This window comes from Stegostoma tigrinum, chromosome 1 (genome assembly GCF_030684315.1).
Source record: "Stegostoma tigrinum isolate sSteTig4 chromosome 1, sSteTig4.hap1, whole genome shotgun sequence".
Lineage (NCBI taxonomy): Eukaryota > Metazoa > Chordata > Chondrichthyes > Orectolobiformes > Stegostomatidae > Stegostoma > Stegostoma tigrinum.
The window spans coordinates 4,805,057-4,831,664 of record NC_081354.1 but is presented as its reverse complement, the minus strand read 5'-3'; the positions used below and the strand labels follow the sequence as shown (position 1 = coordinate 4,831,664).

The following is a 26,608-nucleotide window of genomic DNA, read 5'->3' as shown; positions in this document are numbered from 1 at the left end:
GTGATGTCTAGGGTGTCGATAGTGGGGGATTCAGTGATGGTAACACCACAGATTGTCATGGACTTTTGATTAGATCATCTCATTGGACATGGTCATTGCCTGGCATTTGGGTGGTGTGAATGTTACTAGCTGCTTGTCAGCTGAAGCCTGGATATTGTCCAGACCATGTTGCATTTGAACATGGACTGTTTCAGTATCTGAGGATTTACGACTCGTACTGAACAATGTGCAATCATTGGTAAACTTCCATCCCAACTTCCAACCATATGATGGAAGGAAAATCATTGAAGCAGCAGAAGGTGGATGTTCCTAAGATGCTACCCTGAGGAACTCCTTTAGAGATGCCTGGAGCTGAGAAGGCTGACCCCCAACAACCATTGCCATCTTCCTGTGTGCCAAGTATGACTCTAACCAGTAAGGATTATGCCCGAAATCCAGTGCTTCCAGTTTTGCTAGGGCACTTTGTCTCTCGCCTGTTGCTCTTCACTGCTCTCACCTCACTTCTGGAATTCAGTTATTTTGTCAATGGTGATTTATTTGCGTTGTGTCCATATATTTCAGCCAGAGACCACTTTGTTATAACCAAAGCCATTTAACAGTATGACTTATCCAGCCATTTTTTTCTTTGTGATCTGACTTATCCAGTAATAACATCAGCTGGGGTCATAACAAATAGGAAAACACATTGAACAGCATGTCAAAATTTAATTTGAGCCACGTGTTTAAAGTACATCAGACCTGAGCTAAAGGTAAATTTTGATCCAGGTGTTGAGTGAAGCAATAGTTATTACATCCTGAAGCTTTCATTTTCAGTGAATAACATTTCTGGTACAGCATCTTCCCAAAGAGCCACTGTCGCAATTTCTGTGAAACAACACAAGAGTAAGTGCAGGAGTGGACTATTCAGCCTCTCAAGCCTACTGCACCATCTGATTTGTGAATTCACCTTCACTTTCTTGTCTGTTCCCCATAAATGTTGGAGTTTTGATTGTCAAGAAGTCTGGATTTAAAAAAATAATTTAAAACACGAATAGTTTCATTTTAAATGGTTACTTGTAAGAACCACCTCCATAATTGCCATTGCACATTGTGTCATGTAAAACACACATTGAAATGTGAAAGGACAAGGCAACATTATTGATGGTGATCGGACCAAGATACAGTAAGGACCTCACTTATATTTTTTCCCCATATGTTCACATGAGTTTTCAAAGTTCTTGCTGCCACCATGTTGTGATATCTTAACTATTTATTTAAATTTGGATGTTGATATGTGAACTAAAAGAAATTGGTTTGTACCGTTCAGAAATAATGCAACTGCACAAGATAGAGCGTTTCACTTTTAAAAAGACCCGTATTATTCCACTTTTTCTTTCCTCATACCTTGGAGGTGAGCATCAGTGGAAGAGGTAAAAATGTTAAGGTCTTTGAATTGACCATTAAGAATCAAGATAATCATAACTTCCTTGAAGTGTTCCACAATGAGATGGTTGTGTTTCAGGGACCCAGTGAAATCAATTTCTTTTTAGATAATTCCTTCATTCATGTATTGTCAAACATTGGTTTCAAAATTGTATTTATTTTATTCTATTTGAATATTTTTATGCATTTTTCTAGAATGCACCCCCCTACTTCCTTTGTTTTATGAAAACATATGAATATTATGAATATTCATTATGAATATTGCTTACCTTATTTTAAAGCATTTTACTTTGTTTCCAGAATGTCTTATTTGAATTTATATTTATGTTGTAGATTTTTTAATTTAATTTTTTGTTTTGCAGATGAGGGCAGGAATGCAGTTGACCTATCTGGTGGCGCACAGATAGTAGTTGACCACTTACAGACACTATGCAGTAATATTGATGCGGCCAATCAGAAGCTCTTGACTGTCTTTTGTGGCTTCCTGTTGAACTATAGCAATGATAATGGTAAACTAAAAAGAAAACTGTTTATAATTTGCATACGTACTTGACATCTTTAAAGCAAACATTTACATTCAATAGTTAGTGTAACTCAATTGTTATATAAAAAAATTATTCAGTATAAAACCATTGACCTTTGACATGAATGTTTTGTCTTGTCCTTTATTTCCCTACCTTTTTCACCTTTTTATTTTTATAATCTTTGCTTCTTATCACGACAATAAGATCCTTGACTGGCATTAAAAAAAATTATCCCAAAATGTGGTTTATATTGGCCAAAGAAAAACAATTTTTACCTTTTTTAAATTGCATCTTTTTGCATAAAATACCCCATCTTGTAGAAGGAAAAAGAGGAGGGGAAAGATTCTGACTTATGGATTCCAAACAAAATATAATTAATCTAGTATCCCATGCAATTATATAATTTTTGAACAGTCAAGAGGTTTTCTGCACAGTGTCAAGACGGTTAATCTCTCTCTTGCTGTCTGCTTCATCTCGCAGTGTCAGTGATATTAGTTCAGAGCATTGTAATTGAAAACACTTCTAGTTCTGATTGGTGACTGCTGTATAACCTAAACATTTATCAAAGTAATCTCAGCCGTATTTGAGAGTTTTGATGACTTCATCTAAAATGGTAGCTGGTTCGATTACAGCACATAATCTTTTTACTCCTTAGATCCTTAAGAAGCAAAATACGGTCAGATGATATCAAAGTTTTTAATTGATCAGACTATAACTTACAGAATTGCATCTGTGTGCATAAAATAATGTAATTTAGCACTATTTTTCTTTCAACATTTCATCTCCATTGGAAAGCGATGGGTGAGGCTTATTTCATGTTCATAGGTTAGTAGAGCAGCTTAGAATTTTGACTTTCCTAACGTGATCAAAATTAGTAAACATTTTTATTAGTTGGCTATACTTTGGTCAGCTTTAGATGCACCTTGATTAATGCAAATAAGTGAATATAAATTTCTTGTAATAACTTGATTGCAGGTTATTGATAGGTCCAGTTATTGTGGATGTGTTGTGAAAGATTTCAGTTCACAAATGTATTGTATTTGGAGTTAGGTAACCAATTAATGGATTGGGCCCTAACATTTATCAGTCCCAGCACCCATACTTAAGCTGCCCCTTTTTCTAGATTATTTTTAAACTTCGAACTGACTGGTGAATCTATCAATAAAGGAGGGTGCAGTGAAATTGTCAGTTATGGTAGAAGAAAAGTTGGCTTTGCTTCCTGTTGTGGGAAAATGATTCCAGGGTAATTGACTTCAGTGCCACTAAGATAACTTGGGGTCAGTGTGAAACATTCTCAATGCAGCTGAGGATTGCATAGACTAGTGATGAAGTAATTTCTGTACATGGTTACAAGTTTAGTTACCCATAAACTGTCACAAACCAATTGAGTTCAGAGAAATGCTCATGGTTATTATAGACTTTGCGACCAGTGGAACGACTAGGGTGACTTTATCATTAGAAGAAGTGACAGACAATTTATCAAGATAATGAAAGGTGAGTTTGAAAGAAGTCAGCTATTCAACTTGAACTATAGGCAGCGTGTTAGACAGAAGTACAAAATTGTGCTTTAAACAAGATTGTAGAATTGTTGCAACTTTTTCACCTGTTTACAGCACAGAGTACAAGAGGAGCATGTACTTTTGTTGATTCTGGGCACTTATCCTCAAGGATATCCAGATTTATGCTTGTAGACAAGACAATTGAGCAAAATTTAAAAATTTTGGTATTTTTCTCCCCCAGCAAAGTCGAGGAGGAATGTTGATTCCCAAGAGCAGATCACAATCCTTGTTGGAATGATCATGCAAGGATTCTGGCAGAATGAACACTGAGAGGAGGGGGTAATATTTTTCTTAAAACACATCCATCTGTACATCGAATGTTCTATCAACTCACTAGGAATTAGTGATTGTTTTACGAAGCAAAAGTAGATATTTTAGTGGATTTTATTTCAAGGAGATTTCGAACATGAGAATAGGGAAGCCTATTACAACTGTATAAGATGTAGGTGAGACCACATTTGGGATAATAGTGAGCAGTTTTGGTCCCCTTACTCAAGGAAAGCTTTTATTTCATTAGAGGCAATTCAGAGAAAGTTTACCAGGCTGATCCGTAGTATGGAGGGTTTTTGTTATGATCAAAGGCTAGACAGGTTAGGACTTCATCTACTGAGTTTAGAAGAGTGAGAGGTAATCTCATAGAAATGTAGGATTCTTAAGAGGCTTGACAAGGTGAATTCTGAGAGATGTTCCCCTCATGGCAGTCCAGGCCCTCTGGGCATAGTCAGCATAAAGGGGTGCCAATTTGAGACTGAGAAGAGGGCCAGTTTCTTCTGAGGATTGAGAACTTGTGGAATTCGTTGCCAAAGGGAGCTGTGGGAGCAGAGACCTTGTGTATATTTAAAGCTGAAATAGAGTCTTGATCCTTAGAGGAATTGAAGATTACAGTGAAAGGATAGGAAAGTGGGCATGAGGAATGTCAGCTCAGCCATGATCCTATTGAATGGCAGAGCAGGCTCGAGGGGCCAAGCAGCCCACTCTTGTAGCTGTTTCTTATGGGCTTATGGTATTAACTAAAAGTTCTAGTGTTGTAAATAATGCTGCAGTTTGTTTTTAAGAAACCAAGTGTTGTTTCTTGTGAAGGTTGGTAACTGCTTTAAAATTTCCAGCTACTCTTCGAGGCTAAAACATAAAAGTCAGGGAAAGTGTACGTAGAAATGGCTGGCTTCCTGTCATAAAATTTTTTGGGAAGCTCCTCCATTGCCATCCTGGATATGTCCTGTCCCAACAAGAGGTGAGGCAACAATAGCATATAGTTGGTAGACCTCAACATTGACTCTGAATTCCAGAAGGAGTCATGGTCAATCATAAGCAAGAAAATGACAATCCGTTTGCCACTTGCAGCCCTTCCTCAACGAGCAAACCAGTACCCACTTTGAAAATGTACTCAGCAGTGGGGACTTGCATGGCAGCAGTGACCACTGCACAGATCTTGTGGGGTGAAATCCTGACTTCACACATGAGAATATCTCCACTGGATTGTGTGGCACAACCACCATACTGGATGAGGAGGCTGCATAAATATCCATTTCCACTATGATTTGGGAGGCTATCAGCTCAGTGCAGAAAAGAACGTTGAAGCATTTGCAAGCATCTTCAGCCAGAAATGCCCAGGTTATTATTCTTGGCTTCCTCTTGAGGTCCGCAACATCTCATTCTGACTTCTCCCCCACCCCCCCCACCCCCCTTTCCAGTTCTTCCACTTGACAATATGGAGAAATGACTGAAGGCAACAATCTGGCAATAGTACTGAAGACCTGGGCTCACAACTGCCTTCCAAATAGCACCTTGATATACCAGCTGCAGTAGTTTGAGAATGTGTTGGTAAATTTCTTGAAGTCAATTTTTGTCAATACTGCTTGCATCCCATAAACGAATTTAGAAATACTGCTTGCTAATTGGTGAGTTTATTCTGTTAATTTTTAAAACCTTTTCAGTTACATAATTGCATATGTGACTGGTTCTATGTCTAAAATACATGTCAGCTGAAAGATTTATTTTTCTGTGATTTGGAGGATCTGTGTCTGAGAAAGTCTTCTGTTTTGACGTGAGAAATTCATCTGAAATTTTTAAGACCATCTCAAAAATTTTTACTTGTTAATATCATACTGTGAATTAAACTGTAAGGCATCAAAACATGAACATTAACATTCTAATTCACTTATTTTCAAATATAATCAGTTGGTTCTCCGATACAAATTATAATGATCCTGGTTTCCTAATAATTCAACCTATTCCAGAAATACGCTTTTTTTTGCTTGTTTCTAGAATTTTGCATAATCCACGGTAGGAATGCAAAATGGAAATAGACATCATTTAGGGATTATCTTCAATGAGTTTTGTTGCAGGTCTTGGCCTCTTAGTCAGACTTGACCTATCAACCTCTCCTCAGCCTTAGCTGCTGTTATATAGTAGTTATCAACTTCAGCTCATTATCAATAGTATTAATTCACAAGCAACAGCGTCCCACCATTTTTACACCGCCTGGTTGGAAATAGGATAAAATTCATACATGTTTGGGAGCCTTTCTTAGAACTTTGCTTGCAGCCACAGACTATGAAGTTTGCAGAGTATTTGCAGGAATATCTCTGAAAATGCATGTATATTCAAGCAGTGTACATTTTAATTGGCTCTACATGCATGATTTCATCTAGATGCCTCTTCTGTTCTATTCATCTGTTGAATTCTGAAGCTTAAAAAACTGACTTGTGGTCTTTTCCTGCTTTGGTATCAAATATTGAATGTGTGTATATGAAGTTTCTTTATTCACTAGTCAAGTAAAAACATTAACTCTTTAACTAATGTGTTCACCTATTTTAAATGCTAGAAAGATTCCATGCTAACATTTGTTTGCCTGTTACGAACAGTGCATCCATTTTCAACCTCTGAAGCAACTAACCAGTGGCATTTACTGCTGTTGCAGAATTAATGAAACAAGATTTTTCAAAGCTTTTTTAAAAAAAAATTGTGCCTAACAAATCAGTACTGTAGTTCACCATTAGTTTTTAATATTTGCACAAAACCTCTACGTCCTAACACATGAAGGTAGCATTTTCGTCATTCAGGTGCATAGCCAGCTGTCATCTTGTGTACGCATTTATTGTTATTTTGTTTGACACATTTGCAAGCAGTAAATCAAAAACATTGATTTTAAAGTAACTAAATAAATTGAAAGCTTGCATTTAGTCTTTAGTAATAACATTGGCATGGGTTCCAGGTTAAAGACTTTAATACAAATAACAAGCTTACATCTTGTGTTTTTAATATAGTTGCATAACCTGTTTTCCATGATGTATCAATGCAGTAAAATGTTAAGTAACTAGAATAAATGGTAGCTTATTACCCCTGTTACTTCCTTTTGATACTAATAGTTGCACTGATTTTGGCCTGAGGAGCTGTTCATTTTGACCTGTGTAAGTATAAGAGATGGCTAGCTTGAAAATCAAGTTAACCTATCTAGCATTCTTCGGGACTCTCATATTAGATAGTAGAGTTGATATGTCAAGTTGCTTCTTAACAGTAAATTCAAGCAAAGAAGGATAATTAATGCTGAGTGTGACAACAGGTATCACGGTGGATGTCACTGCATAAAATCTGTTTGTAAAAGAGTTGTGATGAGTGATCAAATGATTACTGATCTACAGTCTGAATAGGTGGAAATTTAAATTCTTGAAGGAAAATGAGACTTCTAACAGTTTATTTGTACTATTATACATGCCTGTTCTCTCACTAATACAAAGTGAGATTTATTTCAGAACGACTTGAAGCTGTTTTCATAACCTGTATTGAATTAGCCTTGCCTAAGTGGTTTGGATATGGCAGTTAATTGGCAAAATAACAGGCATACCACATTGCACAGCCTGGCTGACACATGATAAAATGCTACATCCACTCATGTAGCTACGGTAATGCTGTGATGTGTTAATATTCCATTTAAGATGCAATTATATTATCGTTTTGTTTCTAAGGCCAATAGCACGATAAAGTGCTATGTATGTATTAACATTCTGTGATAGGACTTGGAACAAGATTGGAAAATTGCACCCTGTGTTTGTCTTTCATTAATTCTTGTTAGGACACATTTCAGCATTTGCAAACATGACAGACCTTAACCAAGTGATATTGTTTATTTTTTTGAAAAAGAGACTTGACCACAACTTTTAGCTATTTGGGATATCAAAGCTTAAACCTGCCTGTTTAAACTTGCCTGCGTGCATCACCACCTTTCTAAAAGGATGTTGTTAGCTGGCAACTCTTTAAAAATTAGACTGACCACTTACCCCATAGCCCCAATTGCAGAAGCGCTGAATAGTTTTAGTTTCTTGATTTTTATACTGCAGCTAGCTCTACAATTGAGAGAGAACGTGAAACCTAGTCTGTATAGCTTTGCACGATACTGAGTGGAACCTCTGTACACTGGGCTATTGAATTTGGTTATACTTTGCAGATTTGAGAAATTTCAAATTTCTGAAGTGGAAGGGAGGAGCTGAGTATGGATTGTACTCTGGAGTAACAGTAAGTTAGGTTAATGTATTTTTGAATTCTGAGAAAACAAGTCAAAATTAAACAGCTGTTTGATCCGGTGAAAGTGTGGCAGGAGGTCTAGATTTTGAAAATGCTTTGTTATAAGCTGAAAGAACATTGTGGAGTTGGAGGAACACAGCAGGCCAGGCAGCGTCAGAGGAGCAGGAAAGTTGATGTTTCGGGTTGAGACCGAAGCCCCTCTTTCGTTACAAGCTATCTGTTTATGAAAGAGAATTCCCTCAATATAAAATACTTTATTTTGCTGTTCACATTTGTGATTTTTAAGAAGAAATTGTGATCCTTTGAAAATGTCCTCAACAGTTGAGGGTCCATTTCAATAGCCCTTTTCAGAAAGGAATATGGAGAAATGGGTTGTTGTATTTGTTATTTGTAGATTTACCTTCAGTTTGAATACATCAACTTTTCATTTATTAGATACCAATCTAACACTTCAGACGTTGTGTAATTTGTTTATTTGTGTTTTTACCATTACAATCTGTCCAATATGTTCGGTCTGATAAATTCAGTATGATATAATTGCTCTGATTCATCACCTCTTTAATCATTCCAAGCAACATAATTTCTCTCCTTTTCAATACATTACTTTCAGACAGTATATGTTGTACAGTCTTGTTTCCTTTCTGTGTATAATGTCAAGAGACAGCTCTGTATTTTAGCCTGAGAATTAAATATTAACTTCATACTGTTTTTATTTGTTTTATTTTACAGATGCCTTGCAGGCCCAGCTGATAAATATGGGAGTCATTCCTACTTTGGTTCAGTTATTGGGAATACATTCAGAGCATACAGCCCTGACAGAAATGTGCTTGGTTGCATTTGGTAACCTAGCAGAGATAGGTAAGCTAGGATAAATCTCGAGATTCAGAAGGATTGTGACTGCCATAAACCTATTCCTTGTTGCAAAGTATTTGCTTTTAATCTTTTACTTGTTCAGTTTTCCAAAATGCCCTTCCTGTGGCTTACTTAGTTTTCCTTTTATCATTTTAGGGGAAGTTCTGAAGGAATCTTAAATTTTTTTTTCTTAAGTTGTGCCAATTAGTTGAAGTGATCCATTAATATAGCTCTTGCACAGTTTCTTAGAAACATGAATTAATGGTGCCCTCAAAAGTTTAGCATTCAACCTGCAATAGGGGTCGGGTTAGCATGTAATTTGTAAGTGTTTGGACATGTTTACTTTTCATGATACCTGCAAGTCAAAAGATCACTGCAAAACTAATACAATTGAAACACTATCTTAAGGATGTTCTACCCCTTTTTCTTTGTCCATTTTTTAAAATTGTCTTTTTAATATGTTTGTAAATTTTAAGAGTCTAGCAAAGAGCAGTTCGCATCAACTAAGATTGCAGATGAACTTGTAAAACTGTTCAAAAAACAAACAGAACACGAGAAGAAAGAAATGATTTTTGAAGTTTTGGCTCCACTGGCAGAACATGGTGAGTATTAAATTCATGAAGTCATTTATGGATCACTTATTTACCATCCAGTTTTATGCATTTGATGGCCACCTTTTTGTAGCTGGAGAGGTATTAATGCAGTGCTGTTAATGCTAACATATTGGCTTCTTGCTGTCTAAGGCATTCCCTAATGCAAATCTTATGATCAAGTTCTTCCAGGAGCAACACCACCTTGATACTTCCATTGTTGCAAGGTAGACAACACTAATCTCCACAACCACACTTGACCTCAGAGTTTGACTTTGATCCCCATTTTCTTGTCTGTTCTGCTTTGGTATCATTTTTAAAAAGTGCACATCTGGTTGCAGCTAATCTCACGTCCTGTCTCCTTTATCCACAACACAGACGTCACCCAAGTGAACCACAAGTGCAGATACCAAAAGTGGTGGCCTGTGCTTTCAACCACCATTAGAGCTGCTTCCTGGCTGAGGATGAGTTGCAGACAACCTTTTTGCTTATTTGGCATGAGACTAAGATGTATCTTGCAGTCCTCTTCCTAATAGAATAGCCCTTTGGGCTTCCTCAAAAGATTGTTGCATTGGTTCAGGCAGCCTTTGTCATAAGGTGTACCTGCGTGTGATGTTCCTCATTCACTGCTGTGGTGGTTAATGATTGCCTCCTATTACATGATGCCATCATTTGAAACTGTGTCAGGATAGCACATGTGACTGGGAGGAAACAACCACTGGCATTATATCAGCGCAGTTAGCGCTGCTGATCAGCCACTGCTTCTGAATGTGTCATACATTTTGTGCCTATCAATGCAATGTTCATGCTTCCACTGTTAAGTGATGCCCCATTTGATTGTCCAAGAGGTTTTAAGATCTCAGTAGAGGGATTTTTGTGCCCAAAACCCTAAGTGGCAGAGCACATTTACTTAATGTACTCCTCCATTTTGTGTGCCTATGAATTTGCATGATTTGGAATAATGAAAGGTTTAATGTCAAACTATTGTTTGACCAAGAACTAGTGTAAATGTATAATCCATGAGGTTGTGCATGCAGATGATATGATAAGATTTTTAATTCTTCTATGAGATGTGCATATTGATGACAAAGCTGGCATTTGCTTCCCAGTTCAAACTGCTATTGAGCAGGTCGTGGTGGTGAGTTGTCTCCTTGCATTGCTGCGAGTGCACACAGTTCTGTCAGCATGGGAGTCTCAGGATTTAGAGCCACCAATATTGAAACAATTGTGCTGTGCTTCTCTGTCTGTATGGTGTACAGTTTGGAGAACTTTTAGCTAGTGGCATTCCTGTGTATTTGCTACCCTGGTCTTTCTAAGTGGTAGTGCTAATGAGTAAGATAACAAAGTGTGGAGTTGGATGAACACAGCAAGCCAAGCAGCATCTCGGGAGCACAAACGCTGACGTTTCGGGCCTAGACCCTTGTTGGTGAGGTTCTGTAGTGATCTTTTAATGAATACTGCTGCCATTGCGTTGGTGCTGGTAGGAATTAATGTTTTGATTAGTGAACATGGCGCCAATCAAATGGGATGTCAGTTGTGAGATTCATTGCTGTTGAATGACAAAGTGAGAGATGTTCAGATTTGCTGGACTATTGAAAAAAGAGTAGGTCAGTGGGATGAAAGGGATAGCTATTTCAAAGAGCCAGAAAGGTACAATGAGCCAAATAACCTGTACAATTTTTGCATCATGAGACCTTGCTACAGAGAGGTAGTGATATACAAGACAGTTGCAGTCTAAACTATATGAAGCCCTTGTTAGACCAGGGAGTTTTAGAGCATGGAGCAAAATGTGGCCATTCCCAAAGTTTGCTTTTCATCTTTGTTGGAATAACCAGGAAGATCAAACATGAAGAGATTGAAGCGTGAAGGGCCGTTTATGGCAAGCTACATTTGCAATCCGAATAGTCATACAGTTCACTCATCCATGCTGACCAGGTTTCCTGAAGTAAACTAGTCCAACTTGCAGTTTCTCTTTGTAGCTCAAACCGTCTAGTTCTGGTGGCATCTGTTTAACAACACTAAATAAAATGGAAATAACCAAAAATATTGAGGGCAGAGCGGTAATGTTTACTTTAGTGAAGCTTTTGACAAGGTTCACGTGCTAGACTAACTAGTAAACTTAGATTACATGGGATTCAGGGTGAGCTTGCCAGTTGAATACAAAATAGACCTAATGGCAGGAGACAGTGGTGGAGGAGGGTTGTTTTTCAGACTGGAGGACTGTGACCAGCAATGGCCCCTATTGATTGATAATGAGCCTGCTTTTGTTTGTTATATAAGAATGATTTAGATGGGAGTACAAAAGGCCTGGTTAGTAAGTTTGCGGGTGACACCAAAATTTGTGATTTGGTCGACAGTGAAGAAGGTTATCTAAGATGACCAGGAGATCTTGATCAATTGAGTCAACGGGCTGAGGGCTGGCAAATGGAATTTAATTTAATTTGGATTATTGTGAGGCATTGCATTTTGGCAAAATCAAACAAGGGCAGGACTTGTGCAATTAAAATAGGGCCTTGGATAGTGTTGCAGAGCAGAGACCTAGAGGTTCAGGTACATAATTTGTTGAAGTTTGTACACAGGGTGATTAAGAAGGCATTTAGCACTCTTGCCTTCATTTCTCAGACCTTTTGAGCATACGAGTTGGGATATCGTGTTGAGGTTTACAGGACATCGGTGTGGCTTCTTCTATAGTAACATGTACAGTTCTGGTTGCTCTGTTGCAGAAAGGATATTATTAAACTGGAGAGGGTTCAGAAGATGTTTGCCCAGATGTTGTCAGGAATGGGGGAGCGGTTTGAGTTATAAGTAGAGGCTGGATAGGCTGGGACACCTTTTTTCCGCTGTAGCATAGGTTGTGCGGTGAAGTTTATAGAGGTTTGTAAAATCAGTTATAGATGAGGTGAATAGACTTTTTTCCCCCAGGGTGGCCTTTTCAAGACTGGGGGCATATTTTTAAGATGAGAGGAGAAAGATTTTATAAGACATGAGGGATAAAGTTTTTACTGAGTGGTTTGTGTATGGAATGAGCTTCCACAGCAAGTGGTGCATGTGGGTACGGTTACAACATTTTAAAACTCATTTGGATAAGTACATGACTACAAAATGTTTGGAGCGATATGGGCCAAGCATAGGCAGGTGGGACTAGTTTAGTTTGGTCGACGTGGACTGGGTAAACTGAAGGATCTGTCTCCATGCTGTATGATTCTTGAGTCTTTTCTTCACCCTTTCCAATGAAGATGTAGAACATGGAACAGTACAGCACAGAACAGGCCCTTCAGCCCACAATGTTGTGCCGACCATTGATCCTCATGTATGCACCCTCAAATTTCTGTGACCATATGCATGTCCAGCAGTCTCTTAAATGACCCCAATGACCTTGCTTCCACAACTGCTGCTGGCAACGCATTCCATGCCCTCACAACTGTGTAAAGAACCCGCCTCTGACATCCCCTCTATACTTTCCTCCAACCAGCCTAAAACTATGACCCCTCATGCTAGCCATTTCTGCCCTGGGAAATAGTCTCTGGCTATCAACTCTATCTATGCCTCTCATTATCTTGTACACCTCAATTGGGTCCCCTCTCCTCCTCCTTTTCTCCAGTGAAAAGAGACCGAATTCAGTCAACCTCTCTTCATAAGATAAGCCCTCCAGTCCAGGCAGCATCCTGGTAAACCTCCTCTGAACCCTCTCCAAAGCATCCACATCTTTCCTATAATAGGGTGACCGGAACTGGACGCAGTATTCCAAGTGCGGTCTAACCAAAGTTTTATAGAGCTGCAACAAGATCTCACGACTCTTAAACTCAATCCCCCTGTTAATGAAAGCCAAAACACCATATGCTTTCTTAACAACCCTGTCCACTTGGGTGGCCATTTTAAGGGATCTATGTATCTACACACCAAGATCCCTCTGTTCCTCCACACTGCCAAGAATCCTATTCTTAATCCTGTACTCATCTTTCAAATTCGACCTTCCAAAATGCATCACCTCGCATTTATCCAGGTTGAACTCCATCTGCCACCTTTCAGCCCGTCTCTGCATCCTGTCAATGTCCCGCTGCAGCCTACAACAGCCCTCTATACTGTCAACGACACCTCCAGCCTTTGTGTGGTTTGCAAACTTGCTGACCCATCCTTCAATCCCCTCATCCAAGTCAGTAATAAAAATTACAAACAGTAGAGGCCCAAGGACAGAGCCCTGTGGAACCCCACTCACCACTGACTTCCAGGCAGAATATTCTCTTTCTACTACCACTCACTGTCTTCTGTTGGCCAGCCAATTCCGTATCCAGGCAGCTAAGTTCCCCTGTATCCCATTCCTCCTGACCTTCTGAATGAGCCTACCATGGGGAACCTTATCAAATGCCTTACTGAAGTCCATATACACCACATCCACAGCTCGACCCTCATCAACTTTTCTAGTCACATCCTCAAAGAACTCAATAAGGTTTGTGAGGCATGACCTGCCCCCCTCAAAGCCGTGTTGACTGCATTTGATCAAGCCATGCTCTTCCAAATGGTCATAAATCCTATCCCTCAGAATCCTTTCTAACACCTTGCAGACGACAGACTTGAGACTTACCGGTCTGTAATTGCCGGGGATTTCCCTATTTCCTTTCTTGAAGAGAGGAATTACATTTGCCCCTCTCCAGTCCTCAGGTACGACTCCAGTGGAGAGCGAGGATGCAAAGATTCTCGCTAGTGGCGAAACAATTGCATTTCTCGCTTCCCAAAGCAGCCGAGGACAAATCTGGTCTGGGCCTGGCGACTTGTCAATCTTAATGTTTGACAAAATTTTCAGCACATCAGCTTCCTCTATCTCTATCCATTCCAGCATGCACACCTACTCTTCAAAGGTTTCATTCACTACAAAGTTCGTTTCTTTCGTAAAGACAGAAGCAAAAAACTCATTTAGGGCTTCCCCTACCTCCTCAGACTCCACACACAAGTTCCCTATGCTATCCCTGATCGGCCCTACTCTTTCTTTGACCATTCTCTTATTCCTCACATGTGTAAAATGCCTTTGTGTTTTCCCTAATGTGTTCTGCCAAGCCTTTCTCTTGCCCCCTCCTGGCTCTCCTCAGACCATTTTTGAGCTCCTTCCTTGCCTGCGTGTAATCCTCTCTAGCTGAACTTGACCCTAGCTTCCTCCACCTTATGTAAGCTACCTTCTTCCTTTTCACAAGAAGCTCCACCGCTCTCGTCATCCAAGGTTCCTTTATCTTACCCCTTCTTGCCTGTCTCAGAGGGACATATTTACTCATCACTCGCAACAACTGTTCCTTAAACAGTCTCCACATGTCTGTAGTTCCCTTACCATGGAACAATTGCTCCCAGTCCATGCTTCCTAACTCATGTCTAATCGCGTCATAGTTTCCTCTTCCCCAATTAAATATCCTCCCATTTTGCCTAATCCTCTCCTTCTCCATAGCTATGTAGAATGTGAGGCAGTTATGGTCACTATCACCAAAATGCTCTCCCACCACGAGATCTGATACCTGCCCCGGCTCATTTCCGAGCACCAAGTCTAGAATGGCCTCTCCCCTCGTCGGCCTGTCAACGTACTGCGTTAGGAATCCCTCCTGAACACACCTTACAAAAACAGCTCCATTCAAATCTTCTGCTCAAAGGAGGTTCCAATCAATATTAGGAAAGTTAAAGTCACCCATTACAACAACCCTACTGCGTCCACACTTTTCCAAAATCTGTCGACTTATGCTTTCTTCAATCTCCCTGCTGCTATTGGGGGGCCTGTAGTAAACCCCTAACGAGGTGACTACTCCCTTGCTGTTCCAAATTTCCATCCATACTGACTCAGTAGGCAGATCTTCCTCGACAATGGAAGCTTCTGTAGCTGTGATACCCTCTCTGATTAGTAGTGCTACACCCCCTCCTCCTCCTCCTCCTCCTCCCCCCCCTCCCCCCCCCCCCCCCCGCTATTCTTTTTAAATGTTCTAAACCCTGGAACATCCAGCAACCATTCCTGCCCATGAGAAACCCATGTCTCTGTTATGGCCACAACATCATAGCACCAGGTACTGATCCATGCTCCAAGTTCATCACTTTTATTCCTGATACTCCTTGCATTAAAGCAAACACACTTTAACCGATCCCTTAGTTCCTTCCCAGGAAAATCCTTCCCACTAGCTGGTCTACCTCTTGCTACTGCCTCGCCTGCATCAACACTCACCTCCGGTATACAGCGCAGGCTCCCAACCCCCTGCCATACTAGTTTAAACCCTCTCAAACTACTCGAGCAAACCTTCCACCCAGCACATTGGTCCCCTTCCAGTTCAGATGCAACCTGTCCTTCTTGTACAGGTCCCACCTTCCCCAGAAGGCATCCCAATTATCTACGTATCTGAAGCCCTCTCTCCTACACCAGCTGCGTAGCCACGTGTTAAGCTGCGCCCGCTCCCTGTTTCTTGCCTCGCTATCTCGTGGCACCGGTAGTAAACCAGAGAACACTACTCTGTTCGTCCTGCTCTGCAGCGTCCATCCTAACTCCCTGAGATCACTTTTTATATCCTCAATCCTATTTCTGGCTATATCATTAGTGCCAATATGTAACACGATTTCTGGCTGTTCGCCCTCCCCTTTTAGAACCTTATACACCCGATCGGAGATGTCCCGGACCCTGGCACCAGGGAGGCAACATACCTTCTGGGAATCCCGATCCTGACCACAAAATCTCCTGTCGATTCCCCTAACTATCGAGTCCCCTACCACGAGTACTTTTCTATTCTGCCCCCTTCCCTTCTTTGCCACAGTGTCAGGCTCCATGCCAGAGAACTGACTACTATGGCTTTCCTCTGGTAGGCCCTCCCCCTCCCCCTCCCCCTCCCCCTCCCCCTCCCCCTCCCCCTCCCCCTCCCCCTCCCCCTCCCCCTCCCCCTCCCCCTCCCCCTCCCCCTCCCCCTCCCCCTCCCCCTCCCCCTCCCCCTCCCCCTCCCCCTCCCCCTCCCCCTCCCCCTCCCCCTCCCCCTCCCCCTCCCCCTCCCCCTCCCCCTCCCCCTCCCCCTCCCCCTCCCCCTGAATCCTAAAGACACAGGTTAACGGTGGCTATTCCTACTCCTGCTTATACATCACTCCAGACCCAGACAGTGTGGTTGACTCTCGACCGCCCTTTGAATCGAACAATTGGGGATGGTCAATAAATGCTGACTTTGCCAATGGGGTATCATTGTTTCCATTGCTACTAGGACTTTCTTTGCTGTGATTGAACTTTAAGGGTCAATCATTACCGCATTGAAATAAAGCTTTATTTTCAAGTTAACAATAAATGGTATTCCATCCTGTTTAGAAACAGGCCTCGATATAAACCTTTTAGCTAAGATCGCTTTCTGGCCCAAACACGAAAAGGGGTTAGAAACTATCAGATGAGATTTGAAATTGCTGTTGTCCTGGGCTTTAAACTAACATGCTTCTCTCTGTTTTGGGTTCAGATGTCATCAAACTACAATTGGTTGATGCAGGATTAGTAGACTGTCTCTTGCAGCTTGTCCAAGAGACTGTGGACAGTAATAAAGATGATGATATCTCTGAGCTTAAAACAGCTTCTGATCTCATGGTGCTGCTGCTTTTGGGTGGTGAGTTGTTTTTCAGTTTTTTTTAAATGCAACTTATTAATGTCTCCTAAGCTGCTACTTGTTAAGTAATATGGATTTCGGTATTTCTGTTGCTGGGAGGTGGGTTGTGAGAGGCAGAGGAGAAGATAATTTCACTTGTAAACTGAAGAACATACTGTAAATTATTTGTATTGTTTGCCTTACCTGGAAGTTAACCCAGATTAAACCCTGGGATTGTCAGTGTGGTGTGTTTTGCATCAATTATTGCATTAGAAAGACTAAGGTATAAGTAAATAATAAAAATTCTAGTCTTTAAGGTAGATTGTTTGCTTGTACAAATGAATTCTATATTCAAAAAGAAATGCCTCCACTCTCCACTTTATCACTTTTTCCCCATGGAAAAAAAATGTTGCACAGTAACACTATTCCAGAGGCAGTGGTATAGTCACTAGATTAGTAATGCAGAGCCCATAGCTAATGCTCTTGCATTTGAATTCTTCATGGTAGATGGCAAAATTTAATTAATTATGGAAATGTTGAATTAAAAACTAATGATAACCATGAAACCATTGTGAATTGTCGTAAAAAGTCATCTGGTTCACTGATGCCCTTTTTAGGAAAAGGAAATCCACTGTCCTCATCTGATCCTGCCTATATGTCACTCCAGACTCTCTCAACTGCCCTTTGACTCACACAATTGGTGTTGGGCAAGAAATGCTGACTTTGCCAGTAGCGTCCACTTTTCCATGAAAGGATAAAGGGAGAAAAGAAGAAATTTATTTAGTCAATAATTTGATGGAATGTAGAATTTATTTAAATGCTGCACAGTGCATCAAAATACTGATCAGGCATTTATACCACGATAAGATGCACCATTTGTTTGAGTATGACTGTAAAAAAAACAAAATGGGCAAGTAATGACCTGAATGATCATTTATGTAGTTCAATTTAAACTTTATGCTGTAGTTGAAATTCAAGTCAACATTCTAATGAATACATGTACCAAGCTATAAAGCTCAATCAATGCAATAATGGCTGGGTAATTGCTACCCAGTTGTTAAGTTTCTAGTTTGATCATCCTGTCTAGAACTAGATTGTGGGCTGCAAGAATCAAAATGTATTTTTAAAATCAACAAATGAATTATTGTTGTGCTTAATGGAAGAATAGAATGGTGAGGAATAATTATAGCTTCCTTAAAAGGTTACATCTAGGTTTCAGCCTTCTGTGTCCACAAAGCAGCCAAATCTATCGGATAAGACTTTGAATTAAGGAAACAAGGCAGTAGAATATTGGCAAGTCATGTTGCAACTGTATCAGACTTTAGTCGGGCTCCGTTGGAGTACTGTGCGCAGTTCTGGTTGCTTCAGTGCAGAAAGCTTGTGGATACCTTAAAGAGGGTGCAATAGAGATTTACCAGGATGTTGCCTGCGTTCGTGTATTAGCTGTAAGGAGAGGTTGGATAAATTTGGATTGTTTTTGATAGAGCATCAGAGCCTGAGGATTGAACTAATCAAAGTGTACAGAATTAAGGAGCATAGATAGGGTGGATAATCATTCTTTTCTTCCCAGGGTGGAAATGTTAAATTCCAAGGGGCAAAGGTTTAAGGTGAGGTGTTTTTTTAGGGGGGTGTGGGAACGGTGCGGGATTGGCAGAGAAGAGGGATGTTTAAAAAATGTGCGAGGAAAGTCATTTTACACAAAGGGTGGTACATGCTGGGAACATGCTGCCAGGGAGGTTGTAGAAGTAGATACAACACCAATGTTTAAAAAGCATTTAGGCAAATTATGAGCGGGCAGAGAATATAGGGATATGGACCATGTGCTGGCAGATGAGATTAGTTTAGAATAACACCATGATCAGTGCAAACATGGTGGACCAAAGGGCCTGTTCCTGTGCTGTACTATTCTGTGTTTAAGTCCTCTGCCTCTTGGGTACCATAACTTCTCCCCACAACTTGCGCAAAACCTGGCCTGTGGTTCTTCAATGCATGGTGGGCAACTATAACTTGCTGCCCATGTTTCCCACACAATGCTTTACCTATAGGGAGTTGGTTGGCTGGACTGCTGGTTTGCAATACCCCAACAGTATGGGTTCAATTCCTGCATTAGCTGAGGTTACTGTGAGAAATTCTTCGCCCCCTCCACTGTGGCGTGATGATCCTCCATTTAAAGCACCACCTCTAATGAGAGAGCAGTCCTGTGGTCTGATAAGACTATGGCAACTTTACCTGTACCTTTTCTTTATTTTGTCTATCTGAAAGCCACTGTTTGAAATTCAGAAATGCACGCGTTCTTTTTATTTTAAAAGCAAGAATAGTTGAATGATAAATTAGTTCCAATCATTCTTGTACATCTTTGGTTGGTGGGAGTCATTGGGAAACTCCTTTGTATATCAAAGGTTCTTAGAAATCTCCCTCAAAACACTTCTTGAGACTACGTCAACTGAAAATTGCAAGGCTGAGATCAAAAATTTTTGGTGGGTAAGGACATTAAGGGATATGGAATGAAAGTGTGTAAATGGAGTTAAGATACGGTTTGCCATGATGTTCAAAAATAGTAGCTTCCACTCCCCACTTTGTCACTTTCCTTTCCCCATCAATAAAAATTTGGAACCACAAGATTAATTTTAGTCCAGAATTATAACAGCTATTGAAAGTTACTTGCTGTTATCTAGAGGTTTTTTCTGTCGTGCAGATGAATCTATGCAGAAGCTGTTTGATGCTGGTAAAGGAAGTGTCTTTCAAAAGGTGCTGTCATGGCTTCCTTCAAATAACCATCAATTACAACTTGCTGGAGCACTGGCCATTGCAAACTTCGCACGAAATGGTGAGCTTCCTTTTTTTTGAAAAAAAGTTTATTTTTTTCCAACTTACTACACTCAACTTTATTAATAAACTTGGAAGGAAAAAGCCTTGCAATTCTGGGATGTCTTTCGTGTTCTCTGGGTCCCAGAGTCTCTTACAGCTAATGAGTTATTTTTGATGTGTTGGCAAATGTGTCTAATAACCAATGGATTAGTTTTTATTCAATAATGTTAACTGAAGGATAAATGTTGATAGGGCAATTTTGTTTTTGAGTAGCACCATGCAATCTTTAGCATTCAGTGTAGATGATATGCTCAAATTGTAGAATCGGAGGTACACAGCACAGGGATAGACCCTTCAGTTCAACTCATCCATGATGACCAGATATCCTAAGTAAATCTAGTTCTATTTGCCAGCACTTGACCATATCCCTGTAGACCTTTCCTATTCATATACCCATTCAGATGCCTTTTAACTGTTGTAACTGTACCAGCCTCTTCCACTTCCTCTGGCAGCTCATTCCATACACACACCACCCTCTGTGGAAAAAGTTGCCCCTTAGGGCCTTTTTTTAAACTTTTCCCTTCTCAACTTAAACCTTTACCCTCTAGTTTTGGACTCCCCTACCCCAGGTAAAAGATGTTGTCTATTTACCCTATCTATACTCCTCATGATTTTATAAACCTCTGTAAGGTCATCTGCAGCTCCAGGGAATGTAGCCCCAGTCTATTCAGCCTCTCCCGGTAGCTCAAGCCCTCCAATCCTGGCAACATCCTTGTGAATTTTTTCTGTTTCAAGTTTCACAATGTCCTCCCTATAGCAGGGAGCCCAGAATTTTATGCAGTATTCCAATAGTGGCCTAATCCATGTCTTGTAGAGCCACAATATGACCTCCCAACTCCTATCCTCATAACCGTGACCAATAAAGACAAGCATACCAAACGCCACCTTCACTATCCCATCTACCTATGACTCCACTCTCAAGGAACTATGAACCTGCTCTCCAAGGTCTTACTGTTTGATAACACTCCCTAGGACCTTTACCATTAAGTGTGTAAGTCCTCCCCGATTGATCTTTCCAAAATGCAGCACCTTATTTACCTAAATTAAACTCCATCTGCCACTCCTCTACCCATTTGGCCTATTTGATCAAGATGCTGTTGTACTCTGAGGAATCCTCCTTCACAGTCCACTGCACTGCAGGATTTGGATACACCAAAATTGGAGGTATAACATGAGTCTCCTGGTTCTGAGGTGAAAATACTAATGCTGAGTCACGCTAACACTATTTCATGCTTTTTCAGAGATGTATCCTTATAAAACCTCTACTGTTGCCATACTGAACAGCTACCTACTGATATTGTGCTGAGTGCCCAGTTAGTCAGTACTTTAATGACTGGTGGATTTTGTTTAAAACTGGTCCCCTAGTCCATCATGCTCCATCCTATCTTAACTTGACTAAGGCAGTCAATTCAGCTGTTTCCTGAATGCATCGTTCCCCCTTTTTAAGTCTGTGCTGTGTTATAAATATACCTAACTGGAGGCAAACTATTTGTATTTCCCCAGTTGTAGCTGTCAGTAGCTATTATCTTCAGCTATTTTCATTTTAACAACCTTGCAGTCAGCCTTATTTAGAAAAAAGTATTTATTTGCTCATTGTAGCAGTGAAATGAAAGATTATTGTTACCAGAGAAGATCTGAACAGATTTTCTTTCCTCCGTGAAAAGGAGAGGAAGATCTAATAGGTATAGTAATTATCCTTTTGTGCTTTCCATAATGTAGAGATATTACTGTTTGAGCCCAAAATGGAGGTCATAAATGTAAGATTGTCATCAATAAATCTAACAAGAAATTAACATTATAATTGAGGGAGGGGGAAAAAAAACAACAAAAAATGTTTAAACGGTCAGAAGTAGTAAAGTGAGCAGAACTTTGTTGGAGCCCAAAACAAGCCTGACCATAATAGCTTATTTCTGTGCTGTAAATTCAGTAGAATTTCAAACCAAAATTGAAATCTCAAAATAAATTTTAAAGTTGAATATTGTTTATTAAAATTAGCTAAGATGGGTAGCGTTTGATGCATAAAGTCTTTGAATATACCTAATGGGAAAGAAAATCCTGAATTACAGATACTAATCCATAAAAATTATTAATTGCATTTTGACTGGATCAGCCCTCTTCTGTGTAATGGTAATTCTCATTATGAAACTAGAATAGCAGCTGCTTCACTGAAGAGACAGCCATACTGAATTGACTGGTGAGCAGATAGGTGGAAGCTTGTCTTAAACACTTAGAACTATAGGTTGTTTAATGAACTGACATTTGTCCACTCAGTTCTATTCATTAAGGGCTTCAAATTATCTTCATTTTACCTTCAATCTTTGATCTAATAATGGCTGCTATCTGTACTATCACAAACAAAAGGTAAAAAAAGTCTCTGAAGCTCAGGGGAGAGAGATTATTTGACACTACTCTTCACTGTCAGTGACAGGTTTGTATTGTTGCCTACTTGTCATGCTGCATAACAGCATAGACCAAGTCAATTCAGAATGAATGGTGGGAAGGTTAACCACGGCCTTGCTATCATCAAACCACTACTCGATAATGCTGAATAAAGCAGTACATGGAGAGTTGCCACTAATGAGATTAGATTTTTGTGTTCTCAGCACAGTAGCTACTGTTGAAATTAAATGCAGATTTAACATATTTGTTAAACCCTGGTGGCATGAAGAGCTTGCTTTAGGTTGAAAAATCTTAGGGTTAAAGTCAATTAAGTCACTGATAATCAAAACTCATTTCCACTAATGGATGATATTCTACAAATAACAAAGCTGTTCTAATGAAGAGTCATGTTGACCTCAATATTAACTCTTCTGTCTCCACAAATGCTGCCAGACCTGCTGAGCTTTTCCAGCAATTTTTTGTATTATTTCCCGCATAGCTGAATTTTCTTTTATAAAGATGAATCGTTGATGCTCTTAACTGATCAGCAAAATATGGTTGAGAAAATGCTGCAATTCCAGTACCTGACCTACAGTGAATCCCACTAACCTAGATTAAAAACTGAAAGAACTGCAGATTCTGTAAATCAGAAACAAAAATGGAAATTGTTAAAACTGAGCAGGTCTGGTAGCATCTGTGGAGAGAAATCAGAAGGGTCTCTTGTCCTGAAACATTAACTGTGATTCCTGCTGTCAGACCTGCTCAGCTTTTCCAACAATTTCAGTTTGTTTTCACTAACCTAGCTCTCCTGTCCTTAATATTCCCCATGTTAGCTTTGTTTCCCTCAATGTATTGAATCCAAAATTGTTGTCCATGGTTTCAGTTCTCCCTTTCACCTTTCTGCAACTTGCTCTAATTTTGTTTGACCTTCTAATTGTGGTCTTTATAATGCCTTGTTTTCAGAGTAATAGTGCAGCTACAATGTGCTACAACCCTTCTTCTGCCTTTCTTTGCAACATAGGCAATCAAGGTGATTTTAAGCTTACATCATGCCATATAACTGTAGAGTGAATCTGTTTGTTAATGTATTTCTTCCTCCTCTGTGGAGCACCTGGGATGTTCTCTATATTAATTGTACTATTCAAATGAAGATTAAGAAAAAAATTAACCTACCTCAGTGCTTCTCTGGATTAAGGGACAAAATTCTCTCAACAGCATATCACTGCAACATTGTGAATTCATAATTATCCAGGAAAGTTCTAAATCACTAAAATTTGACACTGGCTTTCTCATTTCCCCTTGTCCAACAGCATTCATTTTTCAGCTGGCTGTAACAAAATTAAAATATCCAACTGTGTTTATTACCAGGAGCAGAACATCTCTTCAACTGAGATCACTGATTGTACTTTCTTCCCACAGAAAATAACAAAGAAAAAACAGTTTTCCTAGCCTTTTGATTTTTGCTCATCTCTTCGAAAATGGCATTCATGAATCTATTTTTTAATAATGGCCTGAAAAAAAACACTAATACTAATTAGCAGTCGCCAGAAGTCTTTCTGATGTGGGTTTCACAAACAACAAAACATTGAAAACCAAAATAGGCAACACTGATATAGTCAACTAATTGCCTTTTTAATAAGTTGTTTCCTTTATCCCTCTAGAATGGTCTGAATGTCATTTTTCAGGCTTGGAAGTAGGTTCTCTCATTGGCCTGGAACCATACATTAATGGTGTCACATGCACCAGTTATTAGAAAATATGGTTTGTACTTTAGGATCATTGCAAAAAATAACAACTGTTATTTTATATCCTATTTCTTCACAATTTTTTTCAAGCCCTGTAAACTGTCTCGCCCTGAAGCTGGTTCAGTACATCTTTAATGCAGATGATATTTTTATTTCACAGATGGAAACTGTATCCACATGGTCGAAATTGGAATTGTGCAGAAGCTTTTAGACTTACTGGATAGGCATGTAGAAGAGGGGAATGTGACAGTACAACATGCTGCACTTAGTGCTCTTCGCAATCTGGCAATTCCTGGTAAGCTTTTTGTATTGTTGAAGTCTAAACAGAAAAATGTGTAAAAATGCTTTTGGTTTTGTTTAGTGGGTAATGTAAAAAGCATCCCTTCTAGAGAATTAATTTAAAATTCTTGTGAATGGAACACATTTTTTTAGTAAGTTTGAGCTATGTTAGACTCATTCTCTTTCCTTCTGTCGAAACAAAATACCTGCAAATGGATACTATTTGTAGTTTTAGCTTGAAATTAACTAATCATTCCTGTGATTTCATCCATGTCAGCTGTCATCTCTTAAAGATCAGCCCCACTTCATAATTTTTTTTAAGGTGACATAGGATGGAGCATCAACAATAACTAATACATACAAGAGGTCTTAATGTGATTTTACATGCTTCCTATTTCTTTCGATAGGTACATTTGAGTTTTTCTATTTAAAGGTGGACCAAGTGAGGGAGGGTTTGTTTTAAATCATTAAGCTTTTTTAGTGTAAACTGAGTATACAAATCAGTCGTGAGATTTGAGTTCACTTTGTTCAATCAGTGTAACTTCATTGTGTGATATGGTGCAAGTAAGGAACATGATGTGCTTTAATACTTCATTTTTCTTGTTCTAAACAAGATGAAGCTTGACCGTCCTCTGGTTTTTCTAATGCCTTTGCTTAAGCGAGCTCAAAATGAACCCAGGTGTTCTAACAGCCTTTTCAGTAGTAATCAGCCTGTTATCCAGCTAGTCTTGGTGACATTCAAAACATGATGGCTGAATGACCTCCTGCACTGGAATGAATCTGTCATTGTACATGAAATAGATAGCACAGTTGTAAAGACCAAATCCATTTAATCATTCATTATTATTCTGAGAAGCTTGAAATAATTCAAACTCTTAGAAACCACTGCTCTCGATGTCCATTCACTGCAGTACAAACTTTTAGCTATGTTTAATGTGAAGGCCTCATGGAATTGTGTCCAAGCAAAAGGCTTGCCTCCCCTGTCCTTGTTACTATACTTCCTCTATAACTTTTCAACTCTATACTCTACTTGTTTTCACCGCTCCTTCCAAACGTTTGTGTTCCTCTACCTCCCCTCTCGGTTTATTGACATCCTCAGAATTCAAGTCCTAACTGCATAAATTCTTGTCCTCAGTGGATGCTTGCTTTTGTTTAAATTTTTTGAGAAGATTTGTAGCTTGGGTTGTGGATGAGATTGTAGACTCCCTTGCCAAGCCATTGTGGTTGATTGCAGATCTTACATAGCACGGTGACAAAACATCGCCAGTGTGCCTCCAGTGAAGCATTGTTCTGTCGCACTTGTTATTTATATGCTTCAGTTTGCTGGGGTGGTTGGTATCACTTCCAGTTCTGTTTCTCAGTGGTTGGTACTTTGGATCCACTTCGGTGTATTTGTTGATAGAATTTTGGTCGGAATGCCAGGCCTCCATGAATTTCCTGGCATGTCTCTGTTTGGCTTGTGCTATTATGGATACGTTGTCCTAGTCAAATTCGTACCCTCCTTTGTCCGAGACATGACCGGTTCTCTCTGGTCTCAATACACAGATGAAAAAGGACATAAACTGGACCCAATATACAAACCACTGAAAAACAGCCAGAAGTAATGCCACCCACCCCAGCAAACTGTGACGTATAAATTACAAGTGGGACAGAATGTCAACGCTTCACCGGAGGCGCACTGGCAACGTTGCCTAGCTGGGTGACAGAACGCCTGCAGTCAAACACACCAGCTCAGCAAGCAAGCCCACCTTACTTTTATTGCCCACCTTACGTAGCTACTGGTGTCAATTAACGGTATTGTTTCGACAATGAACTTAAGTTAAACTTAAGTAAAATATTTGCAATTGTAGGGGAACCAGAAGGACTTTGTTCCTTTTTGGGGTGGGAGTCAACTACTATAATAATGGAATTAACTTCGGAATTGTTGCCTGCTTGTTAAAAATAATTCATTTGTAGGAAACTGATTGCAAGGCAAGCTTATTATGTAGATTTGATTTTGTTTGTGAAATAATTGTACAACAAATAAGCAGCAGCTCAATTTTAATCAGATTTCATTCTACTAGGACTCAACCAAACAAGATTTTGATATTTAGCCTTTAATATCAGAAGCAGAGGTTACTGAATTTATTATAGTAATTTAATCAACTGTCATTGTATTGCACCCTCACAAATCTAGATAGCTTACCTTATGTCTAACTACCTTTTTTGAGTTTCTATGTTATTATAGAATCCCCACAGTGCAGAAAGTGGCCATGCGGCCCATTTGAGTCTGCACCTCAGAACATCCTACCCAGATCCCCA

At 39.7% G+C, this 26,608-nt stretch overlaps 1 protein-coding gene across 7 annotated transcripts in view; it reads left to right on the top strand.

The window, feature by feature from the left end:
* rap1gds1 (RAP1, GTP-GDP dissociation stimulator 1) overlaps window positions 1-26,608 on the top strand; it is a 91,556-nt gene that overhangs the window by 40,495 nt on the left and 24,453 nt on the right. For 6 of the 7 annotated variants that reach the window (XM_059649110.1, XM_059649059.1, XM_059648999.1 and 3 more), the window contains 6 exons: window positions 1,785-1,931; window positions 8,756-8,884; window positions 9,355-9,480; window positions 16,914-17,057; window positions 19,732-19,863; window positions 24,189-24,323. In XM_059649110.1, the coding sequence (XP_059505093.1) occupies window positions 1,785-1,931; window positions 8,756-8,884; window positions 9,355-9,480; window positions 16,914-17,057; window positions 19,732-19,863; window positions 24,189-24,323 (813 nt within the window). The remainder of the gene's footprint in view (window positions 1-1,784; window positions 1,932-8,755; window positions 8,885-9,354; window positions 9,481-16,913; window positions 17,058-19,731; window positions 19,864-24,188; window positions 24,324-26,608) is intronic. The other variant, XM_059649076.1, reaches the window with a different exon arrangement.